The following is a 13,380-nucleotide window of genomic DNA, read 5'->3' on the forward strand; positions in this document are numbered from 1 at the left end:
CCTAACGAGACCTTTCACTGCTCCAGAAATATTGACCTTTCCCATATTTGAATGAAGGGAATGTTCAGAATTGACACATTTTCCTTTTTAATATCTCAAACCTGCTATTTGTTTTGTCTTCATACATAACTTGACATCTAAACATAAGATGTGTGCAGCTTCATACAAAAGCGGTGGCTATGCTGGCCGTGTTAACTGGGTGGGTAAACGTAACGCTCAGCAGAGTCTTTCACCTCTCTCTTTTCAACCATTTTAGAGTAATAACACGTGTGTACAGCATGCAAGAAAACAACATGGTTTTTGTCCCAAACTGCATGTGATTATCATAAAGCGAGCATGTCTTTAGAGCAGAGGCTGCTGGGTATCCATAGACCCTGTTACAGCACAGTCAGAAATCTTGAGGTCAGAGGTCAAGGGCCCCCTGTGGTTATAGCCATGCCAGCTCTTCCCTCGCCAACAATGTGCTTAGGAGGTTATTTCCTACAAGCTAGCACCACATGGTTGTACCAATGTATTCCTCAGGTTCTTCTAGTTCCTTATAATACCAGTACTTTGCTTTAGCTTTAAAACGTTGCGATGTGTGTGGTTAAAGGTGTGAGTTCATGTCTAGTGTAAACCCATTTTGATATTTTGAAATGTGTTAAAACAGACACAGTTGGTCACAGGGCTGCCGGACAAATCACCTGCAGGTGAGCCAGGCCTGAGTCCAAAAGCTGATGTTTAGAACATTATTAGTTCAGACAGATCACTGACAGCACAATGGAGGTTTTTGTTTTATTCCACGGGATATATTACATAACAGTCTCTTCACATGGTTTTAGAGAACTAGCATCCTCTAAGCCAGCGGTTTTCAAAGTGTGAGGCGCGCCTCCCTGGGGGGCGCCAGAGAGCTTCAGGGGAGGCGCAGCGTGAGAAAGAAATAACGAGAAAAAGACGAGTAAAGTGTCACTTGCACACTTTTGGCTGTCTGGAGACCGAGTTCCCCCACCTCGCCAAAAAGGCTGTTCTTATGTTCTCTGAGGGGAGGCTCACCTTCCCACACTTTGAAAACCCCTGCTCGACGCTAAGAAAGATTGTTTGTCGTTTTTTTCTCGGAAATTTGTCAACAATAGTTGAATTCTTGAAAGGAGAAACATTAACATGTATATAAATATATATATAAAATATATAGTTTAGACCACTAATACAATTGATGCATGTCCAGTCTAGGGACATGAGTGTCTTTCTGGATCATTAGAGACCGGGTCCTCAAACAGGGGGTCTGCAGACTCTTAGTCTGGCTCCAGCATTACTCTAGTCTACATGGATACAGTCATTTTGAAGCGAATGTTAAAAACAGAAAGCTTGGGATTTAAAATAATTTGGAGCTTTAAATAACTTCAATAACACATTATTGATTCATGTATGCATTAGTTAAACAAGGAAACACTCCGACAGAGGCCTCTACAGTGCAGGGTCACAAAGGGAGGGGGAAATGCTGTTGTTGTTGTTGTTGTTCTTTCAAAGATTACAGAAGCATTGTCAGTAGTATTTGATGTGGTCTTCAGAGACTCCACTGTGGGAGGGGAGCAAAGACGGACCCAGAAATCCCAAACAGCCCGTCTGGAGAAACTGGCCTGGTGTAACCGGTGGTGTCTGCTGTGGGATGGACCTCTGCTCTGTGGGGGGGGCTGCAGTATCTGTCCCACTGCATCTTTAGTGTTCAGCAGATGCCTCAGGTGGGGGGGGTAGAGGAGCAGAAGCCTCGGGTCATGTCAGCCCCCAGGTGGAGCTCAGCAGCAGCAGCAGGGCGGAGGAGGAGGAGCAGAGCCGCAGCGCAGCGGCTGCAGACACACACAGCATGACTCACTACCCTCTACAGTCTACACATGCCAACCAGCAGTGAGTCCATGTCATAACAATAGTAACATTAATATATAAAATCAAAAGTAATTTATGAAAAAAGTGATTTTGGTAACTTTCCTTACAAACGTATCTTTAATTTACTGACTGCTGGTTTTATGATGAGTGAAAAAGATAATGAGCCCCTCCCAGCTGAGACTCTGCAATGATGACTGACTTTATTTGTTAAACATCATTTAAAATGGATTGTTTAATTGTGCATAATTGATGCAATATATATGTTCTTCATGTGAGTATTTTATAACTTGATGGGATGTGACCATAGTGAGCTGAGAGACCTACCAACAACATGTCCTCTTCCTTTCTTCAGTCTTGGGTTGTCTGTAAAATACATCAAATAAGAAAACCATTGAGTTGGAGCTCACCAGACTAAGGCCCGTTCCAAAACCGCCCCATATACCCTAGGGATGCATATCGTTCACTTTTTTACGATACCGATACCACTGAACGATACCAATACATATCGTGATACTTTGAAAATGTATCATCCCATAATTACTCCCATGAAGCACTTTACGATATAGTTAACATGTCAAATTAATATTAAATTCAATTGTGGGACTTCTTGGACCTTTTAGTACTGAACATACAATAAAAAATACATTAAAAATATGAAGAAAACCGATTATGGAATATATTTTATAACACCCGCCATCAGGTGTGCCGCGTGTGAGATTCGACTAGAGAACAAATACATAATAGAATAATGGTCATGAGATCTCGGCATTGCACAAACAAACAAATCTCATCTTTAAAATCAACATGTACCTTCACTGGTGAGAGAAAACAAATCCCATCACAGTTCATTTGTGGGACTTTTACCTTTCTAGTGTTGAACAAACAATGAAAAATACATAAAATATGAAGAAAAACGATTATGCAATCTAATTTATAAAACCCGCCATCACGGGCCACGGACTCACTTTTAAAATTAATTAAAAAAAACCAATATTTTTTCTTTTCTTTTTTAAAAGTATCGAAACCGGATTTGAGTTATTAATTTACATTTGTTGTCTAAGAGATGCTGATTTGAAACCGTTGTTACATACAGTTACGGCATTTCCTGTTTCTGCCGGAGAGAGGGGAGGCCGTCCCAAAGCTTGCTGCTGTATTTACTCCCTCCATCTGACAGGAGGGAGCCTCGTTGAGCTGCGAGTGTGGCTACAGACGGAGTTCACTCCGTCACGGAGGGGTAGGGTCGAGGGAGTGGTTTGGGATTGGACCTAAGAACGTGTCACCTCACACACACTCACCAAACACGATAAGGCGGGTGTGTGTGTCTGTGGAGCCCAGAGGATTCTGGACCGTGCAGCGGAACATGGAGCCATTGAGCTCAGCAGGGACTCTGTCCAGGACCAGCTCTCTGCCTGCATGGTACTCCCTGCCATCCAGCAGGAGCCCCCCTACTCGGGTCCAGGTGTACATGGGCTCCGGAAAAACCTCGCTCTGTGGACACACACACACACACACACACACACACACACACACACACACACACACACACACACACACACACGATCTGTTACCTGAAGCATCTGTTGAGGAAAGTCTTCAGTTGCTTTGTCAAAATGAATCAGCACCTTTGCTCTTTAATCTGCAGATAAAGGTCAGAAGTATGTTTGGTGTTTAAGACGCTTTCTTCTTTCCTGATCCTCTCTCTCTCTCCTGTTCCTCAGGTCCCTTCATGGCACTTCTCTGATCCTCCACCAGATGCAATCGGCTTTCTTTCCTTTTCCCACCTGAATAGTGAACGAGCCGGCTCTTTTAAGTTTCTTTTTTCTTTCTTTGTTTTATTAAGTAATACAAGACAGAATGATATGATGATCTCCGTGCTACGGGTGCTCCGTGCCTGCATGCAGTGACATGTAATAAGGATTAGAGACTGTTGGATGCTGCTGTTTTGAGAATTGCAATATATTTATTTGCATTATGTTATTTATTTATGATTATTTTTAGGCTCAGCAAAGATTTGTTGTCAGTTTGTATAGGTGTTGCTATCTGCTTTTTTTTAGTGTGGTTCTACAATCAGAGTTACAAGGGTCTGTAAATGCAATGATTTAAGTGATATGTGTACACAAATAAATCATTAGTCAAAACAGGGCTAAAAAACGGCTCATTTGAACGGCTCTCGCAAAGGAACGGAGCCATAAGATCCGGCTCGAGCTGAAGATTTTGGACTAAAATCTGTATCATGGTCAGTAGCGTCTGGAGTACGAACGCAACCCTGTGATCCGCCATTGTTGTTGTGGTTATTGGCGAAATGCATCAGCAATAGAGTTGTGCAGTAATGCGTTCTAAAACCCGGAAGTAAGCTTCTTCCGGTTCCTTCGACAAAAAACCAATGCAATGTCTCCATAGGATTTTAGAAAATAGCTCGAAATAAGGTCTGTGGTTGACACAAATTTAAGAGACGGATCATGCTTTGTTCAGTCGGATAATATCCACATGTCTACCCTACTTTTATAATTTTGACTGCACCACTCTATGACGCGGGGTGAGCAGGAGAGGTGGGGAGAGGCGGGGCTATGGCGTCATCGTTTCAGGAAATTATCGTATAGGGCGTACGTACACACGGAGCCACAAGCGCTTCGTCTCCAGACTTACCCACTTTGGGAGCCGTTATCAAAGTGTATCGGATTCGGGATATATTTTATTGATTTATTGATTATCAGTTTGAAAGACATTTAATTTTTTGCGTGCCGTGAGTTATTACAGTGATACCTTTCTCTGAACCAGCCCAAATCATGGAAAACCGCCCATCTGGCAACACTGAGCGCGAGAGCAGTCTGGACCCTGCAACGTCATAACGCTGTGATTTTCGTTTGGATTACTGGTCTGGGGGAAGCTTGCGAATGTGTGTGTGTGTGTGTGTGTGTTTGTGTATTTTTGTGTTTGTGTGTATTGTGTTTGTTTCCCGGGGAAAACACCAGAGGTGGGGACTCGAGTCGCATATTTTTGGACTTGAGACTTGCTTGACTAACATTGATAACATACTTGACTTGACTTTGACTTGGTATTCATGACTTGAGACTTGACTTAAGCTTGAGATAGATGACTTGAAAGGACTTGACTTTTTAAAATTAAATATTTGCGTTTGTTTTTGTATTGAAATATTATATTTCGTTTTTTCGAAATGTGATTGGGTGATTATAGCGCCATGCGCGCAAACCTGGCAACCCACTAGAAGGCAGGAGTGTCAGTTAACATGGCAGCGGCTAGCGTTACTCCACAAATAGTCAAGTTTGGATTCAAGGATTATGTTGTCGATGACGGTAATGACAAGAGAACAGCGGTATGCAGGGTCTGCAGCATAAAGATCAGTGACACGACCACCCCAACATCACGAGAGAGCGAGAGAGAGAGAGCGCTCAGGGACTCTCAGTTAATTTTAGTCTAAGTTATCAGCTGCTGAGTCTGACGGAGACACGTAGCTCTGCATTATCACCTGATGCTCCGCCCTCTATTTAGCGAGCTGACCGGACTGCGCAAAATGCGTACATGAAGCGCTACGTCATGAACGCGAGAAATCTACCCTCGTGGGGGCGTGCTCATGTGATTGGCTTTGAATTGAGGAGACATCGGAGTGGCTTTAGATAGAAAAAATTACAAGTACGAATCGGCTGACCCACACACGAATGCACAGCGATCCGTGCACAGAAAGCAGTTTGTGTTTGCAGGTTCAGGGGATTTAAACGGAAAACAAATATGTGAGGATCAAAAATACATATGTAAAACTTTGTTCTGTATTTGGATTGTATTTACATGTATATGAAACGGAACACATTTGTGTGTGCATTGAAAAACACAAGTGTAGATCCGGAAATACAAGTGTGAATCCTTCTGTGTGCATGTGTGTATTATGAGACTGTTCTGAGCCCATATAGATTGGACTGGCTTGTTGCAGAGACACAAGCTCAGGGCTCCCACTAATTCAGCGTAATGGTGAGTTGTATTTGTATGCACTTTATATTAGTTTTTATGCCGGTGTTCAACTGGTTAACGTGTTAACTGGTTAGATCTGCTTACGCATTTACTTTGATTACCTCCTTCTTTTGCAGTGCGAGAGACTTTGAGACAGCAAACTGTGTTGAGTCAGTGTTTGAACGGGCAGATTGTCTGTAAACTGCAGCATATAAATGAAGCCTGCAATAAATAAATAAAATCGATTTAACTATAGCCGAGGCAATTAAGGTCTGAACCCATGCTTTGAAAAACGCTACTTTACTTGCATTTTATCTAATCGTCTGTGCCGCAGACACTTTTTTTTGTTGCAATTACATGCCTTTGTGGTGTGTTTGATGCAACATTCAACCCAATGGAAAATAGCTAACCAGTTAACACAATAAGCAGTTAAACAGGAACACAGGTCGAAAATATTTTCTTACATGAAACCGGTCCGTGGCGCAAAAAAGGTTGGGGACCGCTGGTCTATACGATAGAGAACGTTAGCGGATACAACTGATATCGTCTCCGTGTGGATGGGGCCTCAGTTAGGAACCTAAGCAAAAAAGCCTATTTGTCCGCAACTCATATCTTTTATCATGGCCCTCTGGAGACTTTTTATGAACTTGAGTGATCCCTGTTCAAATAGCCCCCCCGTGTAGGAAACTCACGGCAGGAGGTCCCAGCCTGAAGCCCTGGACAGTGATCCGCACGGTGTCCCCCACCCTGGCCTTACTGGGGCTCATGGACAGCTTGGGTCCTCTGGGAGTAGCTGATAGAAAAGTCAAACAGCATGTATGACTGATGATGTTCAGTGAGACATGCTTCACATTTCATTTGTGGGAATACAGGTAATTGTGAATTGTACATGTTATCTAAAAAAAGTTGTCTACCCACATTATAAGGATGTACCACCCTGCTGAGATGAGATTGGAGATGTCTCCCTCCTGTCATGTAACTTTGGTTCATCCAGTGAAGTAAAGCCGTACTAACTTTGCTCAAGGCTTGGTCTGACCCACTTACTGTTCATTGTTCTCACTTTCCTTTGAGTTCATGGATTCATTACCCAGGTTAGTTCTTTGTAGCTCTGGATTTGATCTCCAAAAAGTGTTGCGTTTGCTGTAGCTCTGGGTATCCATCTCATTATTTCTCTTGAAACGGCACATCATCAGTGTCTGGACTGCCGGGGTTTCGTCTGACATGTCAGTACACTCTGCATATTTATTCTAACTATAACTAGTTTACCTTTCCATCAATGCTCTACTACTGTGGAACTCTTTCCTGACTGAAACAGCTCACTAAATAGAACCTTGTCAATCGGCATCATCTTTGTTTTACTACCACCCTCAGGAGTATTGTGTATAAAATGTCTTCAGCCAAACTTCTCGGAATACCTGCACTTCCTGAAGGTGACATGACTATGTAAGGCCTGTCACTCATAATTCCAAACCCCTCTAAGCTAAGGCTTAAACAGGAAACATTTTGTAAAAAAACTAAGTATATTAAGTCAACTAAGTAGAGGGTCGCTGTGTTCAGAGCTACGTCATGAGTACCAGGTCTGCTCTCATGCAAATGAATGCATTTAAAAATGATCAATAAAATGATGTTTTTGTTATATAGTTGATATCATGGGTCCCTTTTGCTTTAAAAGCTGACTGTATAACGGTTGATGTGAGGCGGTGTGTGTGTGTGCAGGACTCACACAGTGTGACCTCGGCCTGCATGGGCATGGACAGAGCCGGGTGGTGCACCTCACAGCTGAACAGAGCCTCATTGTCCAGCTGGGGGTTGAGGCTCCAGGTCAGCATGGCCCTCACCTCCATGGTGCCGTCCCCTGCCGCCTGCTGCCGCTGCTGGAAGTGGTAGAGTGGGTCGCTGCTCTGGACCCAGTGGGGAAACTCCCGGCTCACCACTGTCTCAGGGATCGCCTCTGTGGTTGTCTCGGGGTCTGATTCGGATTCCTGCTCTTGGCCCTTGTCTGAGCCCTGGGGGCCGTCCTGGCCCAGCCGAGCCAGCTTCCCTTCTAGTTCCAGCAGGGACAGGGACTTCTGGACTTTGGTGTCATCTAGGTCTCTACCGGTGAGAGCCCGGGAGCTCCAGCTCTTTTCCAGCCTTGGGCCATTTCTTTTGTCTTCCACTGAGGAGGAAACCTGGACAGTTGGCACCACATCAATCAGCTCCCCATCTCGCTTGAAGTACACCTGAAGGACAGGACAATGGAGGCAGGAATAAGTACAGCTGGTGGAAGGAGATGCTAAGGAGTCAACAGTGGTGTTCCATAGTGTGTGGTTGTTCACAGTGCAGGGAAAAGTGAGGAGGAGGAAAGTGTGAACGTTTAAACAGGATTAACCAGAGGCCTGCACACGACTGATGGCTATGTGTCACTGTTTCTCCTAAAAATACTAAACCATTTATCATATCATCAGAGATTCAGGAAAAATTTGCAAATTAACTATCCAGTATACTTCTATTAAGTATTTAATCAATGTGATCTTCAGAGGAACTGTTTCAATGCCATGGAAACCAAATGATAACATGTCATGTTTAAAATCATTGATATGTAGCGAGTTCATTTACCCTTGGCCCTATTGTTACCTTGAGCACATGCCTTTTTATCAGGGACTGTGTATCTCTATTATTGATTTTACATTAGCGTTTCAGAGGTTAGTGCACAATGCAACACTTCTTCATCATCATGTGCAAAGGCTGAAGCTGCGCCTACGAAGGCTAAAGATGTTTAGATAACAGGCCAGAAAAGTATCTGTCCTGGAAAGCTAGCTTCTGCAATGCCAGAGGGCTTGAACTTGAAACCTGAGCCGTTTCTCAAAGTCGAGGACGCTTCCTTGGTCGGACATGTCCTTCCGAGTCAGGTCCTTCAGATGCTAGGCAAGAATCCTTCCTAGCATTCGGAGAACGAAGAATGGAACAGGCTAGCAAGTGTGCAGGTGTGCATAATTAGCCTACATCACGATGTACCTAGCTAATTATGAACTTGCTTTACTTTCATGGAACACATTTATGGTGATAACAAATTTAACAAAGTAACATATTTACCAACACATTTACTACGCCACTGAACATACTTACATTTAAATGTGTACTGCACGGATTCAGTCATTTTCCATCAAAGATTTGGGAAATTGATCCGTGCGCAAAGAATTGTGGGTCATTTAAGACCACCGAGGATACACATAAGCAGCCTTGACATTTTCTGCAACGAAGGATTCAGTCCTCGGTAGATTTCCAAGGATCCTGTACATTGGAACAGTCCTTCGGCGGGATTCGATGACGTAGCATCCTTGAAATAGAGGCTCTGAAGGATCCTTCCTTGACATTGAGAAGCAGCTCTAGTGTGGAGCTAGGCTTGCTCACAAAGTGGCTCGACAGGGAGTCACTGCAGCTTGTTAAAAGAATGTGTGCTGTCAACATCAACTATCCTATGACTGGTCTTAACATGGTGCGGCAACGGTTAGATACAAACAGTGGCTAACCGTGTCTATCACAACTGGACCTTCTGTAGACACACACACACCCCTCCGCCGCAAAATCATAAATAATGACTTTCAGTGGCTGCAGGAACTTGCAGATCTGCTCCTTGAAGTTGAACCTGCTAAATAAAAGGTTACCTACCAGGCCTAAGCTTCCGTGACACATCTAGAGGTCCCACCAAGCTAAAGACTGTAATGCTGACATCAACGGCTTAGAGTGCGACAGTAATCGTCACATCTCAGCTCTTCATGCTGGTCCACCCAACTGGGCAGCATCTGGTCCCAGCACATCTCCCGCAAAGCATGGCTTTCCAGGACCAACTTTCTAATCCTGCTCCAAAATAACTTTGGTCAACATCTATCCTAAACAGTGTTGGGTGTAATGCGTTACAGCAAAAAGTAATGTAACGCATTACTAATGAAATTTGGGTAATATAATACCTGTTACAATTCTCTGTAAACACACAACACATTTCAACCCGAAATTAAGTGGTGTTTTGCTTTTAAAGAGTTCACCAACATCGCAAGACATTCCGACACCAGAGAAAATGTGTGCGGGTAGATTAGTAAGCCTGTTGTTTACTATTGGTCAAGATGGCGGCAGGAACAGATTCCACTTTTGAGCGATGGGTGTTCTCATATTATTTTCAGTTCATTCGAGAAAAACATAATAGTCAAGTGCAATCTATGTTCGACAGCAAAGGAATTGTCTACATCAAGAAATAGCACTAGCAACATAAAGAAACACCTGGACCGGTGCTAGTTAGTCGAGAGATCTGCCGGCTCGAAGTAAAGAAAACACACAGAAGACACGAGTGCGGGCAAGCCGAAGCAACAAAAGTTAAAACTTCTCTGATTGTGGAACCCCGAAAAGTTAAGAGACTCGTGGCAGAGTATGTTGTAGAAGACATGCAGCCTCTGTCAACTGTGGAGTCACCGGCATTTAGAAAGCTTGTCAGCCAAATCCCTGTCAACCCCACCAATGACAAGGTAAGCTAACATTGCAATAGAGACTTTTTCATATACAGTAGGTTACTAGGCCATGCCGAGGCTGTACTACCATGTTGTTCACTAATTCTTGAGATAAGGGACAAAACAGGTCCTACATCCCTTGGTGACTCGGACTTGGACTCGAAGAGTGGTGACTCAAGAGTGACTTGGACTCGTGAATTGGTGACTTGACTACAACACTGCTCTGAGCCATGGAGAACCACAGGGCACAGTGGCTGTTGCGCCGGCTGGCGAACAGGTCCACTTCTGCTCTCCCGAACTGGGCCCAGACCTGCTTCACCACCTCCGGGTGAAGCGCCCACTCGCCTGGCAGGGGGCCGCCCCTCGACATGAGGTCGCTCCCCCTGTTCTACAGTCCCGGGATGTGGACGGCTCTCAGAGACAACACCACCTCTGAAGCCCATAACCACAGTTGCTCCGCTGTGGTCAACAAGGTGGCGGAGCGGACTCCGCCCTGTCTGTGCCACTGTGATGCTGATGTCGCTCCTGACCAGTACATGTCTCCCCTGAATTAAGGGTTTGAAATGCTGGAGGACCAACACTACTGCCCGTAGCTCTAGGAGCATGCTGTGCCGTGTTACTGTTAGAGACCAGCGCGGAGTGTGTTCCCTGACAGTAATATGCCGGCCATAATGCCCCTGTACCTGCAATGCCCCTGTACCTGCATAGCGCCTTGATAGCACAAGTGTAGAATTGTGGAAAAAAATTACACTTAGACTTGTTGATATGTAGTCTCCCTTAGTCTTAGTCCCGTAGTCTCGCCATCGCGCTGCGCTCCCTCGCCTGCAGGGAAGCCTGTGGAGGAGGGCGCTTGAGGAAGAGCCAGCGGTAGCATGCGGCTAAGCTGCACCCTCACCTCCTCTAGGCGGCTGAAGCCCGAAGAGCCCCTCCGTGGACACGGGGGCTCCAAGGAGATCCTCTCGGTCCTTCTTGGATAGGGCGGTGAGTCCTAACCACACGTGACGCAACGCCACCGTGGCCAAGGACATCACCTGCCACGCTGCGGTGGCCACCCCATGGATCAGATTGTTCATCTGACCAATGCAGCGGTCCGAATAATCGCTCCCGTCCTGAGGCGGGAGGCCGGGGTGTCCGTCTGAGGAGTAATCAGGGAGACACCCAACACGCCGTGATGATTTGCCGTAGCCGCCATCTGTGCCCCGAGCCTGAATATTTTCTCCAAATATTCGAAGGTGTCTCGGTCCCGCGACAGCGGGGGCAGAAGTTTATTTCCCTCCGCCCAACCATCTGCCTGCGGAAGCAGGGGGGGCACACCGGGACACACCGGGACACGCCGTGTCCGAGCGGCCCTGCACCCTGATGATACCTGCCATGGTTGCTATTTGGGCCTTCGTCCTCAATGGCTGCCGCCACGTCGTCTCCACACACTGCCAGATATCTGGCAACGGGGGCGAGACGAAGACCGGCTGCGCCGGATGCACCGGGCCGTAAAACCCCTGTCGAAGGCGGATTACTGGCCTCGGTGGCAGCGGTGGGGGGAGCGGTAGGCCCACACGCTCCACCGCCAGGGTCATCACCGCCGGGAAGTCCAGACGCGCAGACCTGTGTGCTGGACCCTCCTGGCCGCCGGACCCGAAAGTAGGGGGTACAACTCTAAAACACCCATATGAAATATTTGATGAAAACATTTAAATATTAAGAGTAGCCTACATACAAAATAAGGGGAAAGTAGAAGGTCAATGATAGAAATATAGAATAGAAAAGATCAAGAAGATACTGTAGTGATCTCTACAATAAAACAGTTTAAAAATAAAACCGGCTCTGGACAATTTGCAGCCCCAGGCAAGATTTTAGCTGGCGCCCCAGCCAGAGAATCGTACAATTTAAAATACAAAGATCAATAGAGTATCCAAGGAATACACAATAGAATGGGGGGTGGATGTCACATCCTCTAGGGGGGTCTGGGGGTATGCCCCCCCGGGAAGATTTGTTTGAGCATTTTAAAGTAAAATGCTTCAATCTGGTGCACTTTGAGCAGAATTACTAGAGACTATCTAGGGGGTACAACTCTAAAACACCCATATGAAAGAGATCGGTTTACATTTTAATAATTAAATAAGTATGTGAACATAACCAATAACCTACCATAGCCAATAACAAATACATGTAACTTATTTTATTTTTGTTGTTCATTCATATCTTATTTGACCTATTAACATTTCTTTATTCATGCGTGTTTTTTTATCTCTCCAGTTTTAAACGATATGTCTGGTTTACTGTCCTATAGTATACATTGGAATGATTTCAAACCTGTTTTATCCCAATAATTATAAAGGAGTGCCTTGGAAATATGTGTTTACATAAATTGTGATCAAAACGTTTGAGACCCACTGAGATAACTTAGACTAAAGTGAACTATCTAAACACTCAGAGTCCTTTACCTCACTGAGCTGTAGTTATCAGCCTCTCAGTCTGACTGGCGAGGACTCTCCCTCCACATTATTGTAGAAACATCTATTTCTTATATCCGTTAGAGCAGCTAGCACCAGATGCTAATAACAACAGCACCGGTACCGGTGCGCCCTTCTCTCTCTCCCTTGCTCGCTCACTTGCACTTTGGCTGTGAGCTGCGGGTGCCTGATAAGCCAACATCCCCCATTTTATATTTATATTGATATTATATGAATGAATCCGTTTTTTACCGATGCAAAGACTCTACAATCGATGCATCACGAGTTCAACCCAAAATGTAGCCGATGTGCACTCTTTCAACCGGTGCACTCGCATCTTGAATGTTTATGCCGGTGCACCGATGCGAATCAGTGAATCTTAACATCCCTAGTGTGGACAGAAGAGCATAGCTGTCGCCATTTGCAATTTCATTGTATCATCTTATCATTGTTTTATTAAACGCTGTAAACTTGTAAATAAGCTTCAGAGCTAAAACAAAATACACTGCACAGCCACATATCTACAGGTGTGGTGAGGGCAGAAGAACTACACATTCTAATTATAATGTATAATTGTAATGTTATACAATAAACTTGTTTCCAATATATATAATGGCTTAAGGTTT

General features: G+C 44.8%; 1 protein-coding gene across 1 annotated transcript in view; it reads right to left on the bottom strand.

Annotated features, from left to right (window-relative positions):
• Positions 1–771: 771 nt before the first annotated feature.
• The window catches only part of LOC117559265 (immunoglobulin superfamily member 21-like), a 43,871-nt gene continuing 31,262 nt past the window's right edge, over positions 772–13,380 (bottom strand). The window contains exons 4-8 of the mRNA XM_034235949.1: positions 7,547–8,045; positions 6,516–6,616; positions 3,156–3,348; positions 2,185–2,223; positions 772–1,823 (exon numbers count right to left, since the gene is read on the bottom strand). Of these exons, the coding sequence (XP_034091840.1) occupies positions 1,750–1,823; positions 2,185–2,223; positions 3,156–3,348; positions 6,516–6,616; positions 7,547–8,045 (906 nt within the window). The 3' untranslated portion in view covers positions 772–1,749. The remainder of the gene's footprint in view (positions 1,824–2,184; positions 2,224–3,155; positions 3,349–6,515; positions 6,617–7,546; positions 8,046–13,380) is intronic.

This window comes from Gymnodraco acuticeps, unplaced genomic scaffold (assembly GCF_902827175.1).
Source record: "Gymnodraco acuticeps unplaced genomic scaffold, fGymAcu1.1, whole genome shotgun sequence".
Taxonomy (NCBI): Eukaryota; Metazoa; Chordata; class Actinopteri; order Perciformes; family Bathydraconidae; genus Gymnodraco; species Gymnodraco acuticeps.